Genomic DNA, 22319 nt, shown 5'->3' with positions numbered 1-22319 from the left:
TGTGATCATTCTCCAAATTAGTACTGCTATTACCCAAATGCAAGGTGCACAAATCAGGGGCATTATGCGTCGACTGCATGTTTGGGGAAGAATTAGGTGAGGCTCTCTTGAATGGAAAAACATTTTCATCAAATATGACATCTCTAGACATATAGACACGACCAGAATCGGTGTCAAGACACTTATACCCTTTATGTGAAGAACTGTAGCCTAGAAAGACACATTCCTTTGATCGAAAAGAGAGCTTTTGTTTGTTATAAGGACGAAGATGAGGCCAACAGGCACACCCAAAAATTTTTAATAAGGAGTAATTTGGTGGGGTATGAAAAAGAAGCTCTAAGGGGCATTTTTTATCGATGACACGAGTAGGAAGACGATTGATGAGATATGTGGCTGTAAGAAACGCGTCGTCCCAAAATTTAATAGGTACATGAGCATGAGCTAGAAGGGCTAGGCCAGTTTCAACAATATGACGATGCTTGCGTTCAGCAGACCCATTTTGTTGATGTGTGTGAGGGCACGAAACACGATGACCAATTCCAAGGGAACGAAAAAATGTGTTATGAATTTTCTGATATTCCCCACCCCAATCAGATTGAACCCACTTGATTTTAGTATCTAGGAGGCGCTCAACATGAGCTTGGAATTGCAAAAATATACGAGGAGCTTCTGTACGATCATGCATCAAATAGATCCACGAAAATTTACTGAAATCATCAATGAAACTAATATAATATTTAAAACCCCCAACAGATGGAGGTGCAGGGCCCCAAACATCCGAAAAAATAAGTTCCAAAGGTGACGAAGACCTATGGGAAAAACTAGTATATGGTAATCGATGACTCTTTGCTAACTGACACGCATTACAAACTGACAAAGATGACTCACTAGCACACGAAATATTATTTAGACGCAAAATGGATTTTATTACTTGAGATGAAGGATGTCCAAGACGAGCATGCCATTGGGCGTGAGTAGTAGATCTGCTCACCAAGGCGTGCTTGAGATTATCGACATCGGATGGCTTAATAGGATAAAGACCAGATTCACACCTCCCATTTAGGAGACTTTTCCTCGACTGTCGATCCTTTATAGAAAAATGCCAAGGATGGAATTCAAAAAATACGTCATTATCACGAGAAAATTTATGAACAGAAAGAAGATGTTTGGAAATTTCAGGCACATGCAAAATATTACGCAACGCAAGAGGACGAGTAGCAGTATTAATTAGAGAATGACCAGTATGCAAAACACGCAAACCTGCTCCATTGCCGACTTGAACTTGTTCACCTCCATGATAACGTTCACGCACAGCGAGACGATCCAGGTCACTGGTGATATGGTCCGTAGCGCCTGTGTCGCTGTACCAATTTGGGTCAATCTTGTAAGAGGAAGTAGCCGCCAGTGCCGTAGGAGGAGCAGAAGAAGGTTCATCTTGATAGGACTCATCCATCCTATGCCAGCAGCGGATAGCAGTATGCCCCACTTTGCCGCAGATCTGGCAGGAAGGACGAGCAGAAGGGCCACGACGATCACCAGCAGGACGAGAGGGTGCATAACCTTGAGAACGACCACGACCGCGATCCCTACGCCCACGATTCTTCTGCTGACCACCACGACTAGCATAATTGGCAGAAGATCCAAGATTTAACTGAAGTTCAGCCTGGTGTTGTAGTTGGCGAGCTTCATACGTCATTAGATGTGCAAACACATCATCAAGGGTGAGGGCTTCACTCTTGGTAGTCATTGAGGTGACGAAGGGATCATAGTCAGGGCCAAGACCAGCGAGAAGATACGCGATCACATCATCATCCTGCAAGGCAGAGCCGGCGGCGGCCAGCTCGGTGGCTAGCCCTTTGATCTTGCAAAAATAATTTGCAGCAGATTGATCTCGTTTCTTGGACGTGGCAAGCTCAACACGAATCTGAGTAGTGCGAGCACGAGTTGACGATGAAAACATCCGCTGCAGGGTATCCCACGCCTCCTTGGACGTAGTAGCGGCAACCACATCATGAAGAATCTCCTCAGACATGGAGGAGAGAAGGCCGCTAAGGACTTGTTGATCCTGATCATACCACTGATTATAGGCCGGATTAGAGACCAGCTCAGCACCAGCAGCAGTTGAGGAAGGGATCAGCTTGGCAGGTGCAACATTGGTGCCATCGAGGTAGCCCATAAGCTTCGTACTCCGTAGGTAGGGGAGGAGCTGGGCACGCCATATGATGAAGTTGTTTTTGGTTAGACGAATTGTGACAACATGGTGTAGAGGGATTGGATATTGTTTAAGGCCAAAAGTCGCCATGGTAGTTGAGACGGTGTTGGAGATGGTGGATGGAGAGGAGGAAGAAGACATGGCGAGGAGTTTAAAAAATAAACCTTGGCTCTGATACCATGTTAGATTGAATGGCACGATGACCTATATGGGTCACGACCTCATGTATTTATAGATGCGTATAATGAAGATTACATTCCAAATCTATGATTTGGTAACAAACCATAAAATCATAGATTTGGTAACAAACCCTTCAAATCATAAACTAGTAAATCTTAGACTATTTTAGTATATACAGTTATGATCTATTTTAGGTTTAACACAGATTTCATGGTAGGAGAGTTCTGCTAGCTTGGAACTCCGATGTATCAATTCACCCTAACATTCCACGATTCAGAATACAGATTTCATGGTAGGAGAGTTCTGCTAGCTATTTCAAGGTCAATAAGAACTGGTAGAATAGCGGCACTCCTTTTGCTCCTTAAAAATTAATTTTTGATTACTTAAAATTAAAAAATAGTTTAAAATAAGGATAATCTTAATTAGAGGTTGGAGGTTGGATGCAATTATAATTAAAATATCATTTTAGTTTCTATTATTTGAATTTATTTTCGTTTTAGTATTTATATTCTAAATATCCAATTTTAATTTTATGCTTTTATTTTTATTTTTAACGCTAATTAAATTTTGAAAAGAATAATCATAATACATACCTTTCATTTTAATTCTATTTCTCATTTTTAACAATAATTAAATTTTTAAAAAGAATAACTCTAATAACATATTTCAATTCTATTTTTTATTTTTAACCGTAATTAAATTTTTGAAAGAATAACTCTAATAACCTATTTCAATTCTATTTTTTCATTTTTAACGATAATTAAATTTTTTTAAAAATAATTTTAAAATAATTATAATGACATATTCCAATTCTATTTTTCATTTTTAACGATAATTAAATTTTTAAAAGAATAATTCAGATATGGTAGGACATGTCAGGCCCTTGAGAGAGTGGAATATGAAATCCCGGATTATGAAGGTCCCACGTCAATTGAAGGATTATGAAGGGCACATATCAATTAGGGAGAGAAACAAATAATTACTTGTGATGGTGTAAAACCTTTCATTAGTACACATGTTTTAAAATCGTGAGGCGGATATTTAACGTCAAACGCGAACAATATTTGTTAGCAAGTGGGTTGGGCTGTTACAAATGATATAATACCACTTGTCACAATCCACTTTTGATGGCAGCGGACTTGCAATTGTGCGACACTCACTTTCCAACAACAAGTGAGTTAAGTCATTTCGTTCTTACGTCGCCACCTACAATCAAGTAACATATGCTCGAGCCTCTGGCCTCGATTTAGGAAGAAGGTTTTAAGAAAACGAGGACAGAGAGAGATTTTCGAAAGAGATTTTAAAAGATGTGTTATATATGCAAGCAAGAGAGTAACAACAACGTGTCACAGTATATAACTATGGGTAGGGAGAGAGTCTGGGTGGTGTGCCAGTGAGAACGTTGGGCCCTAAAAAAGTGGATTGTGAGGTCCCACATCGATGGGAGAGGAGAACAAAACATTTTTTTATAAGAGTGTGAAAATGTTTTTTTTGTAAACGCATTTTAAAACCGTGAGGTTGACGAGCTAAAACAGATATTATCGGCTATCGGTAGAAAAAAGTGGGAAGAATTGACATGCACAAACAACCATAACAAGCAAGAACATAAAGTGCAATTTTTGTAAACGAAAAATTGTTCATTGGCATTTACAGAATCACGATCTCAAACGTGAAACAACAGCCATGAACAATCCACACAGATCTTAACTTCAAATATAAAAACAAAATAAAAAAAAAAAAAAACTGTTCAATCCTGCTTCTTTCTGTTCCTTCTGATCCGATTCTATTCGATTGTTATGCCAGAAATGGAAGCTTTTATTAGCAGCAGCTGAAAGTTACTAAACTTCCACTGCACATTACCATGTTCATTGCTTATTACGAAAAGCAACACTGAGAAGCAGAGGGTGGATTTTAGGGTGGGAACATGGGAGCCGGAGGGAAGTGAGGGATTGGTGGCCATGGCTTCTTCAAAAATGGATGATGGGGCATCTCCGGAATGGGAGGCAGATGCTTGAACAAGGGATGTTTTGGCTTCAAAAATGGATTGGGCGGTGGGAGTGGGTTCACATATATTGGAACCGGTGGCGGAAGGGGTTTTTCGTAGACAGGAACCGGTGGCGGAAGGGGTTTTTCGTAGACAGGAACCGGTGGCGGAAGGGGTTTTTCGTAGACAGGAACCGGTGGCGGAAGGGGTTTTTCGTAGACAGGAACCGGTGGCGGAAGGGGTTTTTCGTAGACAGGAACCGGTGGCGGAAGGGGTTTTTCGTAGACAGGAACCGGTGGCGGAAGGGGTTTTTCGTAGACAGGAACCGGTGGCGGAAGGGGTTTTTCATAGACAGGAACCGGTGGTGGAAGGGGCTTTTCATAGATAGGGACGGGCGGTGGAAGAGGGTTTTTGTAGATAGGGACGGGCGGTGGAAGAGGGTTGTTGTATACCGGCACTGGTGGAGGCTTAGGTTTATGGTAAATGGGAACCGGTGGAGGCTTGGGTTTATGGTAAATGGGAACCGGTGGAGGCTTGGGTTTATGGTAAATGGGAACCGGCGGAGGCTTGGGTTTATGGTAAATGGGAACCGGCGGAGGCTTGGGTTTATGGTAAATGGGAACCGGCGGAGGCTTGGGTTTATGGTAAATGGGAATCGGCGGAGGCTTGGGTTTATGGTAAATGGGAACCGGCGGAGGCTTGGGTTTATGGTAAATGGGAACCGGCGGAGGCTTGGGTTTATGGTAAATGGGAACCGGTGGTGGGAGTGGTTTTTTGTAAACCGGCACTGGTGGAGGCTTCGGTTTTTTGTAAATGGAAACCGGCGGTGGATGTGGCTTCTTGTATACTGGCACTGATGGAGGCTTAGGTTTATGGTAAATGGGAACCGGTGGAGGCTTAGGTTTATGGTAAATGGGAACCGGTGGAGGCTTAGGTTTATGGTAAATGGGAACCGGTGGAGGCTTAGGTTTATGGTAAATGGGAACCGGTGGAGGCTTAGGTTTATGGTACATGGGAACCGGTGGAGGCTTAGGTTTATGGTAAATGGGAACCGGTGGTGGAAGTGGTTTTTCATAGACCGGCGTCGGTGGAGGAAGTGGCTTTTCATAAACCGGAGCAGGTGGTGGAAGTGGCTTTTCATAGACCGGTGCGGGTGGAGGAAGAGGGTTGACATAAACAGGAACAACCGGTGGAGGAAGAGGGTTTACATAAACCGGAATAGACGGTGGAGTCGGCTTTTCATAGCTAGGCACAGGAGGAAACGCTTTAGGAGGCAATGGAGGGAAGAAATGGTGGTGAAACTTAGGTGCAAGAGGGAGTGGCAAAGGAAAGTGATTAGGGTGCTTGTGGAAGGGCCAAAAGAAAGCCGATGCACAGGTCGCTGATGAAAACATGAGCTCACCAGACAGCCCAAAGGTGTGCTGCTTCCCAGCTGATTTGGGCACCACAGCCACCTTGGGGCGCTGGAGGCCATCATGGGCAGGGCGGCATGGGGCGGCTGATGCACTATAAACCTGCGCATAGCATTCTTCCTTCAGCATTCCATCTTCCACAATGGCATTAGACAGCAACACATTGAACTTTCCTTCTTCATTCATCTCACCAATTCCTCTTGTTTTGAATTGCCCATCACTTGATTTACAATCTATGCCTACTTTCAGTCCTACAAAGTGATCAACGACAACGACAACGATGTTTAAGCGTTTTTAATACCAAATTATGGACTAAAACAGAAAACGACACGTACCCGATAAGGCATGGTTAGTTTTTATGTTCCTCTCGTGGCAATCGGTACATTTGCTTATGCCGATGACCTCGACGGCATAGCACGATGTTGCAGCAAAAACAAAGGATATCAAGAAGAAGCATAACAAGGGTGTCCTCAGAAAGAGAGGAGGATTCCTCATGGTGAAATGACGATTCAAAATCCGACCCGAAACCAACTCTCCCAAGACGGAGTAGAAACTATGAGGTTCGGGGGGGAATGTAGGAAGAAACGAAAGAGATGAAGCTCGTTATATAGAAGGAAACAAGTGAGCGAAAAGGTGAGTTTTGAGACGTTATTAAGGGCATGTCACATGAGGTAGGAGGGGCCCTTAAAAGAAAAGGAATGGCTTTGCAATGCATGAGAAAGTTTGGGCATAACAGCCAGGGAACAACTCAACTGCCATTGTGTTTCATTTAATGAGTAATCAAAATGGTCTCTGCTTCCATACCTTTCTAAATCTACAACTTACCTCATCACATTAATAAGTTTACTCTCAATGGTAACTGTTTGAACAGCTAATGGAAACTCTCAATGCCAAGTTCATCAGCAAAGTACAGTTCCATGAATCCCATGAAGGGACTGTCATTTTTTTTTTGTCTTTGCACAAAAATAAAACTAAGATTATGCTTTTTGCACCAAATTTTCGATAGTTTTAACTAAACTCATTTTCGTCTCGTTTGATAATAATTTTGATTTTTAGTTATTTGTTTTTGAAACTTAAGCTCGTTTCTTTCAAAATGAGGTGTACATGAATAAACCGAAGACTACATCCGAATGAGAACGATCATGAGAATAGAATGACTAAGAAAACCTTAAAAGAATTGAAAGTTATTACCTATACTAACAAAGTGCACCTTTCTTTTTTGTTGTTCAATCGTAGAACCTCCAAGGTTAAGCGTGTTTTGTTTGGATCAATCCTATGTTGGGTGACCTTGTGAAAATTTTCTTAGGATGTATGTGAGTAACGACAAAACATACCGGATGGACTTTTGTGTTGTGGGGATAGTCTTCACTCTTAGAACCAATGACTAAGTAAATATTAATAAATAAATAAAAATTATTTTAAAAGAAGACGATATTATAGTTGATAATATCTGTTTCAGTGAATTATATATAAGAAAGGACGGGTAAAGCTCACCACTTTATTTCTTTCTTTTCTTTTCTTTTTAAAGAATATGTGGAGGAAGAAGATTTAAACTTCTATTTCCAATTGAACTATGCTCAGATTGTCTCACGAGCTCGATTCCTAAAACAAAAAAGAAAAGTCAATTCAAGCATAGTTCAGTGAGTAAGACACCAATTACATTTAAAAACTCATAAAGAAAAAGTCAATTTAAGCAAAGACACCAATTATATTCAAGAACTCATAGTTTGATTCTCGATCTTTGTAATCAATGAACTCAACAAATAAAATTAAAAACAAAAATCATCGATAAATGAGCTTAAAAAAAAACAAAGTACTTAATACTTTTTAAGGTATTGCATTATAAGTTGTAGGTGTGAAGGAAAGAGAGAGTTTAATGGTTAGAGCAGCAAAAATGATGAGACAGAGAGATTAGTGACACCGCAAGAGGGGCTCATCACTCACTCAGAGGTACTAATAGTGGTTCACAGCGGTCCTGATGCATGTTCCTAGTTTGTGCATTCTTAGCTAATTTGCATCCCCCTATTTACTACTACTACCACTACTACTACCAAGGCTCTAAATGAAGGGTATTCCATTAAATGAACAGCCTCCAAAGTTGGCCAGGATTGATGAGCCCCAACCCACTTGGGGAAGTCCAGCTGTTGACACTTGCAAGGAAGTGCACTTTTTTCCCTCTTTTGGTGTTATTGCAGTGCTAACTGCTAGTGTAGGAAAGAATGTGTTAAATGGAGAGATTTGAGAGATCTCTAATGGGGATTTTTAAGTAATAAGCTGGCCAGCATCAAGTTTGGACTCCTAAACCTACGTTTTAAATTGTCTCGAATGGGTATGAGTACTCTAAACACCGGCAAACACGGGCAAGACCTACAAATTTCAATCTTCTTCTTGTTTCAATTCCCTCCGATCACTACATAAGCTACTGGGGAAGAAAGCTCTTTGTATGATCATAAAAGTAAAACTATAGCGTAGATAAATGAAGTACTACAGTAATACTAGAGATTTTACCACCACGAACACGTGTTCATATCATGTGCTTGCATGTCGTGTTTGCCTATGTCATGAGCTTATGTGTGGGGCTTCCATTCTATAGGTTTCAAGTTAATTAAGAATCCCTCTAATTCAAGGAGTGAAGTAAATGACAGAGTAGTTGTAATCCATGGATTCAAGTCCCTAATAGGTGGCAGTCCCAAGTAAATTGGTTTCACCTAAGCCATATAACTGGCAAATAAAGGGCAAATAGAATCATAGTCTTTATTAAAAATAATTGCCTTAAGTTAGATTTAAAATTGACTATTGAGGGTAGAAAACAGTCCCAATCACAGCAATATTGAAAGTAAGAAAATAAATAAGTCTACCACTAGTAGATACTGTCCGCTTTGACCCGTTACGTATACCATCAGTCTAACCATTTTTAAAACGGGTCTACTAAGGAGAGATTTTCACACCCTTACAAGTAATGTTTCGTTCCCCTTTCCAACCAACGTGGGATCTCACGGTAATCCAAGAGTGTCCCACTTAACTGCTAACTGGTTTCATGTGATTTGACAGCTCAAGCAATTAAAAGTAACACATGGAACAGAGGGATGAAGCAGCAAAGGTCAAATCCCACATGCTACCCTTTAGGCATTTCGAGTCAGTCAATTAAAGAAGGATGATTGAAAGGATTTGCAATCAAGAGGGGGAGTCCAATTCAAGAATATCACGACATTGATAGTCATTTGACCTAACATCTATCTACATGCTAGAAAGCAACAGCTTCATGTGCATCTCGCTGGTGTTTGGTTCTAATAACACTTAACTCTACACAAGTGGTACATATAGAAGGGACTTAGACCTCGCAGACCTATCAAGTAGAAAATTTATCCATCAAAAAGTAACTTCAACAGCAAAAGGTAAATGCTCAAAATTTTGGATTAAATTAAAAGATATCTATTGTTTCTATACGTATCTGCATCAGTTCAAATTTGAAATAACTCAACTTTTCCAAAAGTCTAAACTGGCCTATTTTTCCAAAACTGATATCATGGTGTCTCTTAAACAATTCAAATGCCGGAAGTGTGAGTTAACAAGAGACTGCGTATCTGGTATGTGTCAGCAAGGAAAAGTGAAGGCAGAAAACATGTGTGATCTACTTCTTTTTCTTTGATTTGTTTGACGATGATTGAGAATATGCAGTACCCTGTATTACCAAAGATAAGATTAATATCAGTCAAAGTCAGCAAGGGGGGCGAAACCAAACGACTTCAAATTTAATTACAGGTCAATGAACTTACCTCGAGCCATTCGTCTAATGATGCATCTGAGGCCCTGGTTCCAACTTCAACCTTAGGAGCCCTCTTTGTTTTCTAATCAAATAAAAAAAAATATTATAAGATTGATTGGGGTGGGGGTGTTCAAGGATATATACGGAAAGTTAAATGCACCACTAAAAACATTCAATACCCAACTAATTTGCAAAAATATTTTCCAATCAGCAAGAATAAGTTGTTTTTAAAGAGAAATTACAATTAATCAAGGAAAAACCCATAAGGGCACGTCCTTAAAATTACCCAAGCAACCTATGATTTAGCAGAGTTACTGAACACATTAGATAGTTATTTTGTTTTTCTTTTTCTTCTTTCTTTCTTTTTTTTTTTTTTTTTGGTCGTTAAACATAATTCACCACAGGTATGATGGTTATGAATCTTCATAGCACAGATTTTTAACATTTTCTCCCTGAAAGTAAAACAAATCATCCAAAAATTCAGTTTTAGCTTGTGTACCTTGGAAAGATTCTGTATTTGACCATGAATCCACAAACCAAATAGAACGATAAGTGCAGCTCCAAGGGTAACTAGGAATACAGATTCAGTGCTGAGAAAACCACCAGCTTCAACAACTTCAATGGTACCATTGAAGAAGGTACTTTGATATGGATGCTGATCTATTTCATAAATAATGGTTCCAACCAGATCAAAATTTCCAGGCTGTACAAAGAGAAGCAATGTCTTTTTAGCCATTTATGCATTCTTATACTTACAGTTTAAAAACACAGGCAACGGAGCAATAATCTAGAAAACAATAAATTTAATTTCAATGTAGAAGACCATCATATCACAAAAACCTGAAGATATTTGCTGACAACAAAAAAGTACGGGAAAGTTGCTTGTGTCGATGCTTGTACCGATGCATTGTTAAAACCCTGGAACCAAAACATAAACATAAATTGTAAGAAAATAACAGAAGGGAATTGACTAGATGCAAAACGCTGTAGCAAGTAATGTATACATACAGGCACTTAAGAAATTCTTCGAAAAAGAGAAACAAGACATTACTTGTCTGCCTCTTTAAAGCATAAAAAACTGAAGATAAGTGCGAATAAAAACTCCTAGAAAAATACAAAAATATAGTGTGAGAATAAATCTCACTTTTGAAATGATTAACACCACCAAGGATGGCAGCCAAAATCTCCATAAAATTTCATGGACTAGAATATATAATATTGGAAATATATATGGATGTGATACATCAACACAGCATTGTTTCTTATAAGAAACCTTTTGGTATTAAAACCAGCCTGCTATACATAAGTTCTGTAATTATAATAGTTATTTTAGTCTTTTGGTGGCTAGGATTCACTTTCCTTGGCCTTAGACGTACATTTATTTTTAATTTATTTGGTAGCTGTTTTTTGTATAGAGTTTATGCAACGGCTGATTACTGTAAATGTATGTTAAATTTTAATAGGTCAAACAGCAACACCATCTCCTCCTAGGCGTCTGAGCTCAAGCAAGGTGATTTATATTACGGACTCCAATAGTAATAAGCTAAAGCAGGCACCAGCGTCCAAGAGCTAAGATGAGCTGCTTTCAGAAATTTAGCTCATATCTCACAGCTTTAACTGAATCAAGAATTCATCCCCCAAATATACAAAATAGGTAAATGATTGCTACAACATGAATACTTGAACCAGGTGAGTAAACATTCTGGAATATTCTTGGCACAAAATTATACTTGCATATGGCAACCAAATAAAGGTTATGCAGTGAATTGATGAAAGAAAAACTTGTACACATTAACTATCAGTCACATACCTGTACGGAAAGATTTTGAATCAGTATTCGGTGATCAAAAGTGTAATGAACACTGGCCTTGATTGCAATGACATTCAAGCTAGAATCCCCTGTTTTTTCACCAAAAAAGGGGAAAAAAACAAAATAATAAGCACAGCAGACAACTAGCAGCAATTAAAAAAGAAAAAAAGGAAAACAGCAGGAAACTCCATCACTGAGACTACGTGAAGGAAAACATTAAAGAAAATTTTCAAATTGCAGATTGAGGTATCGATAAGGGCCACCTCAATGCTTTTTTCGCACCCAAATCTTAGTAACCCACAAAATTACAAACAAAAAGTTCTTACGAAAAAGGTAGAACATAGAAAACAGAGAGAGAAAAAAGTTAAACAATGCACAAATTGGAAGAACAGTAAGAAACACAAACTGAAAATCGTGCATTGTCGGTGAATTTTCGCTACAATAAAACCACTTAAGGCTGTGAATTATTAAATTGCCATCTGATGCAGATTATATACAAATAACGACAATACAGCTCTTGTAGTTGACAGGTAAGGGTTAATTACCATCGTTCTTCATTCCTGCTAAAAGTTCGGTCTCTTCTCCGGCCACCACAACTGCATTTGGAGAAATTTTAATGTAATTCACTATTTGCATCATATCAAAAAGAATATATTTCTGTTCAAATTAGATGGAATACTCACTACGTGCGCTATTTTTGGGGAAAACACACACGGTATCAACCCCTGTAGCTGGGCTGAAGCTCGCGTCGCCGAAATCTTGCTCATCCCCAACGATCCCTAAGTCAGTGGCATCTTCAACGGACTCTCCAGATTCCACATCCGCATCCGATTGACATCTAACAACTTAAGAAGAAGAAAAAAACGAAATATTTATATATTTATATATATAAATAGAAGAAGCAAAGTATACAGATTCATCACATCGTGGAAGATGGATAACAACTTCAACTGAGGAACGACAAAAAGCCAGCATTTAACCACAATGAAAACGTTCGAATCACGTGGATCAGAGTCCGCTTAACTAACCCAAATATCGAGCTTAATTAATGCAATTGATATGGATGCTCTAAAAACGCTGCCCAAGCAATTTCGTGCATCTTCCAATCAAGTATAAACCGAGTCGAAGAGTCACAGAGGCTATCGACCAGCATATAAATATTGAAAAAAAAAATACCGGGAAGATTATAGCAGGAAATTAACAAATCTAACACGCACAAGATCCAACCGAAAATCGGCGCAGCTCTAGCACCAAACGCAATAATAGACAAAGAGAGAAATGCATATTGAAGCGGATTTCAATAAATGGAACATTAAAACCGTAACCATGAATGCGAGAGCGAAATTCGATTAAATCTAGAGCAAACAGTTTAAACACATGCAGATGCAAGAAGAAATCTAGATACAGAATTGAGGAAGCAAAACCTTGGAGAAAAGGCGACGCAAGGAGAAGGAGTGCAAGAAAGAAAATCCTGAAGGCCTTCGACGCCATGATTGAGAGCTCTGAAGACTGCCGTAGCCTGAATGCGTTTCTTGAGGAAGAAATCGGTGAACAGCGGGAGGAGGAATGCGTTTCTCGGGTCAAATCCCGCTTCCCGGGCAATTACCTGATTGCCTTCTAGTTTGTTGAGCCAATTTAGATAACCAAAAAATGGTCAATTTTATTTTAAACTCTGTGGTTTTTTTAATGTATTTTTTTATTTAAAAAATTTCTTTTTTTTTTTTTTTTTTTTTTTTTTTTTGGTAAAAATCTCAATATTCAGGTTTAAGAAAGTCATATGTATTTCCGACCTAAGTAATGTATTAATTTAATTGAATTAGGATTTGATTTCCTAAATAAAATTATCAATTTCTTATATAAAATTATCTATAAATTTATTAATAATAATTTTAGTCGTCCAACTAGTCGTTGTAATCACAGCCTTAGGGACCAAAAAGGAAGAAAACTCGGTCCTTGCTCTTGTCAAAGAATTTTAAATATTCTATGCTGTTGCCAAGAATGCTACCTTCACCCTTTAATTGAGTTCCAACCAGACTCCCAATTTTCTCAATAAAATAATTTGCGGGATAACTCATGATTTCTAGGTATTATTTTACATTGTTTGTGCGTCCCTTACCGTTCTCGCTCAATGTTTGCAACAGCTGGAGAGGCAGTCGTAGAAACGAAGCAACAAGACCGAGTTCAAGAAGGGAGAAGGAGATAATAAAGATGAGTGAGTACGTGCGAAAAGCCAGAGGCACGAGCGTTTGTTTTAATTTTCTAAAAGTAATGTGATTGGGACTTTTGTTTAAGATAAATAAAATAAGAAAGGAGGTCAAAAAAAAAAATGAAAGACAACTGCATAACTATCAAAAATATAAGTTCAATTTTACTTCTAACAATTTTATTATATTAGTTAATTTTAATTAATTAATTGTTAATTTTTTAATGAAGTCAAAATCTTACAATAATTTTAACAAATTAAGACTTAATTTTGAATAATTAATACAATTATCAGAAAGAATTAAATATACATCTAAATAACCACATTCATTTAATAATTCTTTTTATTTTTAAAAAATAATACAGTAAATTAACTTTTAATAAACAATTATTGTTTTTATTAAATTAACATCCATGAGTTAATTAATTAATTAACTATATTCAAAATAAAACTGTATATAAAATCAAAAGCAAATAGAGAAATCCATATTACCCGCCCTAAATGTGAAGGAAATTCTCCGTTTAGACGAGAAATGGGGGAGGGAGTAGAGAACATCTATTCTGGTTAGAGGGCCGAGGACGAGATTATACTTCCCGTCTTCGTCTCCACCCTGCTATGTGGACCAAACAAATAGGTCACCTTTTTAAAATTGCCCATTCTCATCGAATAAACATCAACCAAACACCCTTAAAAGTACTGAGAGATGAAATAGATGACTTAAAATATTTCACCTCTATGGTACACTAAAAGTCTATTTGAAGCAAATTGATCAACATCAATGGAAGATCCACCCACCCTAAACAAGTTTCTGAAGCCAAAGTGCTGAACAATATGAACATCTCAATCCTACAGGCTAAATGCTTAAATAACACAATGCACATCATTAGCCAGCCAGTTAATTTCTTCAAATTGCTTCAAGATTTCGAACATACTCAGCGTGTATAAGAAGACAGCAGTAAGAAAAACTGAGGATTCAAGGCATAAATCATACTTCTTTTGCTATATGTCATTGAATTAGTCCCCGTGGATGGTGTAGCGCTCCCATTTCTTGGTTGGATCATAGATCTGCAACAAATAGGTAAAGCAGGGAATGGTATGTCAGGGGATTAAAGTTTGTGAGAACAATCACACGATCAAGCTCACGAGCAGAGCCAGAGCGATAGCTCACCTCCCATCTTGAAGCAGGAAAGATGTGCTTATTCTTCTCATACCAGTGCCTCTCAACAACTTTCCCAGCATGAGACTGTCCAAGAAAAAAGTAATACAAATGATGAATTTATAAAACGATAATAGTAGTTAACTTGTGAGGTAACCGTCTAAGTCACCGTTAGCAAATATTGTCATCTTTGAACTTTTCCTTTCCTCAATGTTTTAAAAAGCGTTTATGTTAGATAGAAGTTTCCACACCCTCATAAATAATATTTCGTTCTCCTCTCCAACCGATGTGGGATCTCACAGTCCACCCCCCTTGGGATCCAGGACATCCTCATTGACACACCACTCAGTGTCAGGCTCTGATACCATTTGTAATAGTTCAAGCCCACCATTAGTAGATATTGTCCGCTTTAGGCTTCCCCTTCTGGGCTTCCTCTCAAAGTTTTAAAACGCACTTGTTAGGAAGAGGTTTCCACACCTTTAGAAGAAATATTTCGTTCTCCTCTCCAACCGATATGAGATCTCACATGTGAAGAGGCATCTTCTTCTGTTTTGTACAAATCCTAAAATTTTCTGTTAATGCAGAACAGAAGAATATGCCTCGTACAAGTTATGCTCTTGATAATACTACTATTATTACCATCCTCCATAGGAGGAAGAAGAAATTTTAGGACTTAAGTGCACTCTTCTTGACACACTTTTTTCAAGTTGCAACACGGGTTTGATCAAACCTCGCAAAGGAGCAGAAAAACAACATAGAGATGGCAACTCCATAGTATCAAGTGCTTATAATATTTTGTATTTGATAAGACACAAGGGCCTTTTGTTTCCAGTTTCTTTTGTAATCGCTAGTTTTTTGTTCTTTTCTGGTATATTCCATCAAAACAATGAAATATTGATATATAAGAGATCTCTACCATCTAAATTGTAGAAGTAAGTGCACTAGGATACAAGGATTAGCAAACTAAATCATACCGTAATTAGCTCACAAGATTTGTCATCGTTGTAAAACAAAAACAAGGGCTGAAGCATGTAAACATGGCGAATAATTTGTACACACGACTAACTAAAGAATATAAAGATACACTCTGTTTCCACAGACTTCACTAAACTTTCGATATCAAGCAATCACAAGACGCATGCATATAAAATCAATTTGAAAATATACCTCATCCTTCTCTATTGTTGCATCGGCAATTGTCCGAACATCCTCGTGCACGTCAAAGTGGAAAAGCTGAGCAACATCGAAACAAAATGCTAAAATAAGTTCACTCAAATTTAATAAGACAAGAGGTTACATGGTGTTGGACATGTACAAGATGTAACAGGGTTTTTGTTTTTTTTATGTCACTCATGTTACATACACTCTCAACGTGAAAAGTCAGTCAGTTTTTTGCTCACATGAGATAAACAAACGTAAAAACTCTAAAAGCCGCTAACTATCAAGAAGCCGAAATTTCTCAGCCCATCATAAAATTGATAACAAAAACATAAAAAATAAACACAATTGCAAGTACATGAAAACAGAATAGTGACAGTAAGCCCCATTCACTAACAATTTGGTTTTTCGTTTTCTATTTTTGAAATTTGTGCTTGTTTCCTCCAAAATTTTCAATTATGGTTTTCACTTTTCTTACAGAAACACTTGAATTCCTAGTCAAATTATTTACTTTTTGAAAACTTATTTTCTTAGATAAACAAACATATAAACTCATGGGTGAAAGTAGCGTTTATAACCTTAATTTTCAAAAACCAAAAACCAAATGGTTATCAAAGATACCCTAAATAAAAACTTAACAAAATTGTTCGAAAAAAAAATACTAATGAGAAACCAAGTTTTTATTGAAAGATAAGAAAGAAGATACAAGGGTACACAAAAAAACAAGCCCACCAAACCCTAATCTTCAATAACGAGTATTAAATATCATTAAACCTGAAATCTATATCAGAGACATGCAAACAACAAAGTTTTAAATTATTATATCTTGAAGACACCTGACCATAGAAAAATGTGAACTCTTAATGCATTCAGTGGAGAAGGAATTAAATTTTCAAATTACAAATAGAAGGCTTACCGGGCCACTTTTGCCTCTAGCTTTGTTCACAATAAGCTCATAGAAGCTATGTTGCTGCACGATACAATAAATACTCAGTACAGTCACCAAGCGGAAAAAACCAAAATAATATCCCAAAAAATTTCCAAATTATATTACATGGGGTATTATAAGATCTTCTTTCACATATAGCAAATTCTCTACTGAGGTAGTCCTAATCTCCCGAAACTCGGGGGCAAGTTGCTGCTGTACAGTCCTCAGAAACTCTCCAATTGTATCACCTTTTCGTGCCTGAATGATGCAAGGTTGAATTTAAAAGAGTAAAACAATAGAGAATTTGTTCAAAGTTAGATAATCATTAAAAAGTAGAGCTCAGGAAGCAAGAAGAAAACGGATTGTTCGAAGTTAGATAATCATTATTAACCTGAATGACTCGCCTATGGCCAGCTCCATCCCAATAACTGTAAGTGATTTCAAGAGGCTCATCTGCAATTCAAGGGAAAGATTTAGTCATTTCTTTCGGTAACGAATTATCTTGTATGCCACCATGAAATCTATACACGGGCAAATATAAGATTACTTCGAATTTGTTCCTGCTCCCGAAGCCACTGTTTCTTCAGCCTTTCACGCTCAGCTTGCTCCTCAGCTTCCCTCTCACTGTAATAGAATCCTCAACCCCCCTAAGCTAAAACGTTAATCCCATAAAAGATGTAAAAGATATAGGGAGGATGAGAGAATGAAAGACGCCATACCTATCAGGCAAAAAGCTAGTCTCTACTGTAGGATCTTTCCCAAGTTTGCCACACCCAATCTTTCTTGGCTCTTCTATGATGCATAAGCACAAGTTTGGATTATTAAGTGGACATGGCTAGTAACATCTTAGCATTGACATGAGAATTCAATTTCCTTCAAACTATTATTCTAAAATGGAATACAATGTATACCACATAATTCTCATCGTTCTAGAATGAAGTATATCGATCTCGGCTGATTGTAAATAAAAGTTCACTAATACCAACTATTTCAGATTCAGCAATAAAATCGCTTACTATTATCGTCATCCTCATCACTTCCGTTCTCGAAATCATCAGAAAACGACAGTCGTGAATTCCCCTTTATTTTCCTTTTCCTCCGCTTCTGCAATTGGAGTTCCTCTTCCCTGAAAACAGAGGAAAAACCAATGAATGGAAGGCGGCCGAAGTCTTTCCAATAGAAGATGAACAAGAGACAGAACAACTTACTCTTGTTGTAGCTTTTGAAGTTTCTCCTTCTCCTCCTCTTCAATTTTGTTTCGAATATTCACTCTCTACAGTTATATCAACAAGAACAAACGGTTTATAACTTTATTACGCGCCATATGCTTCTCTTAGCGGTATAAGGAAAAGTTCTTGTATCATATTTTCTAACTTTACCTTCTCAACATACTCTTCTCTCGTCACCAAACCAACAGTTTCCTTCTTGAACGCTGTCTCGAGTATCTGAATTACCAAGAACAGTAATTAAAAATTCCAGACAAGCTTTCTAACCAAGATCGTGCGTTGTCCAAATTCGAAAAGATGTATAGTGGATTCAAAAATCGAAAAACTATACTTCGGTTCCTCATGTTTCCGCTCGCCTATCCTCAAAAAACCTAACTGCAGGTCCACAGACTAAAGAACTAGAGATAGTTCTGAAACAAATCCTAATGTTGAAAGTAGCCCTAAAGATTGAAATCGAAAAAGAACCTCGGAGGTACTGGAGCCAAATTGAAGGAGACCGGGCTGTCCTTTGGCGGAGGCAGTCTTGGCCTTCAGCTCCTGGATTTTCCGGCGCTCGGCTTCTCTTTGCTTCTCGAGTCTGCGAATCCTGACGGCGTCTTGGGCAGTGCCCACGTACCCATCTCCCATGCCCGACATTTTTTCCCGACCTACCTTCCGTCGTGGCCGGTGTGGCCTGCGTTACACCTCCTAGCTAATTGCCGCCTTTCGGACTTGATCGGAGATGGCACTTGGGGTTAAATACCCTACGACTTTATGACGTTGCCTTCTACAGCAAAAAAAAAAAAATATATATATATATATATATTTTTTTTTTTTTTTTTTTACCCAAATAAAAATAATAATTATTTTAAAGTTTTTATTTTTTTATATAATATTTATTATAAAATAGTAAAAAAAATCCTAATATTTTATCCATAAATTAAATTTTAATATTAGAACGTGTATCTATAAATAATAAGGTGTGAAAATATATTTATGTTAAGGAATATGGGGAATATAATCTCGGCCTGTCCATTTATCTAATAGAAAAAAATGTTCTCCACTTTTTCATTTTTATCTAAACTGAAGTTCTTTTCGGGTCTGCAGCTCCGTCGGTAAAATTGTCGTCTCTAACTATAATTCGTTCGGCACATGGTCGATGCATAGATGTCCTACAAATCCCTTGCTCCTCGGGCATGCATAATATGTCCTATGTTCGATTTGCAATGTGATTGTGCAGTAAATAAATCAGCCGATTAAATATAGATAGTCGTTTGTACAACCAAACAATAACAATTGCATTGATAGCATATAACTTCAATATAAAAAATTTACGGCTAATAGCATCTCTTATGGTACATTTTGAGACGATTTAGTTAGACATAGACATGATTTTGGTAAAAAAATCATACCGACGTAAGACAATAATAATAAAAATATAAATGACAATGAACACGCATAAAAATAGTTTGAAATAGGCATTCGACCACAGACAACAAGTTTTGTACGACATGAATGTGACATCACGAGCATGAAAGATATGCGCCGGAAAATATAAAATTAATTGATTATAAAGTATATTACGCACGTCATAGAGCTGAAGTTTCAAGAAGCGTCAATGTCATCTCACTGCGTGACACCTTATCGACAGACTATCGCACACCGAAGATGATCCGAGTTCTGAATGAACTACAGAGACGTCGTCAAACCGTTAGCCCATGGTTGATGTTATTATTTTGACATAAGCTCTAGTGGCTTTACTTTTAGTTTTTTCAAGAGACCTTCTACCGATGGAGATAGTTTTACTTACTTATAAATCCATGACATTCCTCTTGATGTGGAACTATTATTTTCAATAATCCTCAACACCCATACAGACAACTCAGTAATTCTTAGTTTAAGAACACTTTTTTTTTCTTCTAACGGACGGTGAGATCCTACCTCGGTTGGAGAGGGGAACTAATCATTTTTTAGAAGGGTGTGAAAATCTCTCCTTAACATATGCATTTTAAAATTGTGAGGCTGACGGCGATACGTAATAGGCCAAAACGGACAATATCTGTTAGCATTGGGCTTAAGCTGTTACAAATGGTATCAAAGACCGTCGGTGGGCAGTGTGTCAGCGAGGACGCTGGGCCTCAAACTGGGTGGATTATGAAATCTCACATTGATTGGAGAGAGAAATGAAAACATTTCTTACGAGGGTGTGGAAACCTCTCCTTAACAAACGCGTTATAAAATCTTGACAGGGGAAGCTCGGAAGAAAAAACCTAAAGAGGACAACATCTACTAGTGGTGAACTTGAACTATTACAGAGCTACATACCTTCGGCTCCCGTGGATCACTGGTGGAGCAACTTAGCTGGAGTTGAGAACTGTCATGTTGTGCAATAGTAGTAACCTCCTGAAGCTGGTCTGTTGGTAATATACTTATTTCCATGCCATCATTTATGTTTATACATTTGTAGGATATACATTGTTTGAACAAACAAAGGGTAAGAACAGAAAAGAAAAGGATCCATTGGAAGAGAGTTCTTCATTTCATAGTTTAGAGCTCAGTTTGTGAGATCCCACGTCGGTTTGGTGGGAGAACGAAGTATTTTTTTATAAAGGTGTTGAAATTTCTCCCTAGCAGACGCGTTTTAAAAACCTTGAGGGAAAGCTCAAAAGGGAAAGCTCAAAAAGGACAATATCTGCTAGCGGTGGACTTAGGCCGTTACAAATGGTATTAGAGTCACGCTGGGTCCTGAAAGGGGTGGATTGTGAGACCCCACATCTATTAGAGAGGGGAACGAGTGGCAGCAAGGACATTGGCCCAGAAGAGGGATGGATTGTGAGATCTTACGTTAGTTGAGGAGGAGAACAAAATATTTTTGATAAGGGTGTGCAAATCTCTCCCTAACAGACACGTGTTAAAAACCTTGAGGAGAAGCATGAAAGGAAAAGTCCAAAGAGGACAATATCTGCTGGCGGTGGGCTTAGGCCGTTACAAATGGTATTAGAGCCAAACATCGGGCGGTGTGCCAATGGGGACACTGGGCCATGAAGGTGAGTGGATTGTGAGATCCCATGTCGATTGGAAAAGGGCAACGAATGCTAGCGAGAACGCTGGACTCTGAACAGGGATGGATTATGAGATCCCAAATCGATTGGGGAGGAGAATAAAGCATTTTTTATAAGGGTGTGAAATCATGTCCTAATAAACATGTTTCAAAAACCATGAGGGAAAGTCAGAAAGAGAAAATCCAAAAAACACAATATTTGCTAGCGGTGAACTTGTGGGTGAGTTTTCACACGATGAACTTGTTGTTTTATTGTAAAAATCCCACACACAAATTAGCTAAAGCATTCTAACGATGGTGGGTTCATTCATTTGAATCCCTTCTCCAATTGAATCTCTTCTACCGATTTGGGGCTTAGCATCTTTGCTGACACACCGCCACGTGTCCATCTCTTCGGAACTTAGCCTCCTCATTCGCACATATCCCAGTGCCTAGATCTGATACCATTTGTAACGACCCAAGTCCACCGCTAGCAGATATTGTCCTCTTTAGGCTTGCCCGATCCTCTTTGTGCTCTTCTTCTTGGACTTCTCCTCAAAGTTTTTAAAACATGTATGCTAGGGAGAGGTTTCCACACCTTTATAAAGAATGTTCCGTTCCACTCTCCAAACGATGTGAGATCTCACAATTCACCCATTTCGGAGCCCAGCGTCCTTGCTAACACTCATTCCCTTCTCCAATTGATATGGGACCTCCCAATCCACCCCATTTGGGGCCAGCGTCCTTGCTGGCACACTGTCTCGTGTCCACCCTCCTTCGAGACTCGGTCTCTTGGCTGACACATCGCTCAAAGTCTGGCTCTAATACTATTTGTAACGACCAAAGTCCACCACTAGGAAGTGATTTCCACACTCTTATAGAAAATGCTTCATTCCCCTCTACAATCGACGAAAAAAAAAAAAAAAAAAACTAAACCAAGAGGCCAAGACATGTCTTTCTCAAGCTTGGTCGAATGGGCACAATCATTCCATCATTGTCAGTACTGAGGAAAGAATGAAATGAGTTGAAGGCTGAAAGAGATGGTGGGGGAGAGGCCATTAATGGCTGCTATGGTCCAGAAATTTGAAGGTTCTCAATGAGAGGTGGAAAAGCATCCAAATCAATTACTTACTTTTTATCTGTTGCATGTGAAAATCTAGACATGTTTCAACTGGTTCGCATGACACGGAGTTGGACCCGATTAAGAATGGGAAATAGAAATAGAATTGGGATTGAAACATGATCTTCATTCATGCTTACAACGT

At 38.3% G+C, this 22319-nt stretch overlaps 3 protein-coding genes and 1 non-coding gene across 5 annotated transcripts; all 4 read right to left on the bottom strand.

Moving 5' to 3' along the window:
• Window positions 1-1682: 1682 nt before the first annotated feature.
• On the bottom strand, window positions 1683-1822 carry LOC147789084 (small nucleolar RNA Z247). The gene has a single exon (XR_015412601.1). It is a non-coding gene; the product is annotated as a small nucleolar RNA Z247 (small nucleolar RNA).
• Window positions 1823-3983: 2161 nt separating this feature from the next.
• On the bottom strand, window positions 3984-6406 carry LOC111777400 (uncharacterized). Its single transcript, XM_023656975.2, has 2 exons — window positions 6124-6406; window positions 3984-6039 (listed from the first exon to the last, which is right to left on the bottom strand). The coding sequence occupies exons 1-2, from the start codon at window positions 6281-6283 to the stop codon at window positions 4304-4306; spliced, it is 1896 nt and encodes a 631-aa protein (XP_023512743.2). The 5' UTR covers window positions 6284-6406; the 3' UTR covers window positions 3984-4303.
• A 2778-nt stretch (window positions 6407-9184) lies between these two features.
• Window positions 9185-13002, bottom strand: LOC111777399 (translocon-associated protein subunit alpha). Its single transcript, XM_023656974.2, has 8 exons — window positions 12789-13002; window positions 12048-12209; window positions 11910-11960; window positions 11365-11453; window positions 10395-10472; window positions 10054-10257; window positions 9565-9636; window positions 9185-9470 (listed from the first exon to the last, which is right to left on the bottom strand). Exons 1-8 carry the CDS (start codon window positions 12853-12855, stop codon window positions 9420-9422), a joined length of 774 nt encoding a protein of 257 aa, XP_023512742.1. The 5' UTR covers window positions 12856-13002; the 3' UTR covers window positions 9185-9419.
• A 1205-nt stretch (window positions 13003-14207) lies between these two features.
• Window positions 14208-18784, bottom strand: LOC111777854 (protein XAP5 CIRCADIAN TIMEKEEPER). 2 transcript variants are annotated; one of them, XM_023657581.2, is made up of 12 exons: window positions 18501-18784; window positions 18189-18254; window positions 18018-18082; window positions 17826-17935; window positions 17529-17598; window positions 17357-17433; window positions 17201-17262; window positions 16936-17067; window positions 16798-16851; window positions 15891-15956; window positions 14736-14810; window positions 14208-14632 (listed from the first exon to the last, which is right to left on the bottom strand). In XM_023657581.2, exons 1-12 carry the CDS (start codon window positions 18669-18671, stop codon window positions 14582-14584), a joined length of 999 nt encoding a protein of 332 aa, XP_023513349.1. In that variant the 5' UTR covers window positions 18672-18784; the 3' UTR covers window positions 14208-14581. The 2 variants fall into 2 exon arrangements, with proteins under 2 accessions (XP_023513349.1, XP_023513348.1); XM_023657580.2 differs by having other exon boundaries at window positions 17529-17601; window positions 18501-18783.
• Window positions 18785-22319: the final 3535 nt, after the last annotated feature.

Source organism: Cucurbita pepo, chromosome 16 (assembly GCF_057944985.1).
Source record: "Cucurbita pepo subsp. pepo isolate OVF chromosome 16, ASM5794498v1, whole genome shotgun sequence".
In the NCBI taxonomy this organism is placed as follows: domain Eukaryota; kingdom Viridiplantae; phylum Streptophyta; class Magnoliopsida; order Cucurbitales; family Cucurbitaceae; genus Cucurbita; species Cucurbita pepo.
Note: the sequence above shows the minus strand (reverse complement) of the source record. Positions and strands in the feature narration are given on the sequence as shown.

What these genes read in the sequence shown, in the direction of transcription:
- LOC111777399 (XM_023656974.2), bottom strand. Translation starts at nt 12,855, where the DNA reads ATGGCGTCGAAGGCCTTCAGGATTTTCTTTCTTGCACTCCTTCTCCTT. An exon ending in CCCCAAAAATAGCGCACGTA is followed by an intron (nt 11,961 to 12,047) that starts GTGAGTATTCCA and finishes CTCCAAATGCAG; the next exon opens with TTGTGGTGGCCGGAGAAGAG. An exon ending in TTGTCAGCAAATATCTTCAG is followed by an intron (nt 10,258 to 10,394) that starts GTTTTTGTGATA and finishes CTCTTTGTACAG; the next exon opens with CCTGGAAATTTTGATCTGGT.
- LOC111777854 (XM_023657580.2), bottom strand. Translation starts at nt 18,671, where the DNA reads ATGTCGGGCATGGGAGATGGGTACGTGGGCACTGCCCAAGACGCCGTC. An exon ending in CTTCAAAAGCTACAACAAGA is followed by an intron (nt 17,936 to 18,017) that starts GTAAGTTGTTCT and finishes CTCTGTTTTCAG; the next exon opens with GGAAGAGGAACTCCAATTGC. An exon ending in CTAGAGGCAAAAGTGGCCCG is followed by an intron (nt 15,957 to 16,797) that starts GTAAGCCTTCTA and finishes GATGTTGCTCAG; the next exon opens with CTTTTCCACTTTGACGTGCA.
- LOC111777400 (XM_023656975.2), bottom strand. Translation starts at nt 6,283, where the DNA reads ATGAGGAATCCTCCTCTCTTTCTGAGGACACCCTTGTTATGCTTCTTC. An exon ending in AACTAACCATGCCTTATCGG is followed by an intron (nt 6,040 to 6,123) that starts GTACGTGTCGTT and finishes ATCACTTTGTAG; the next exon opens with GACTGAAAGTAGGCATAGAT.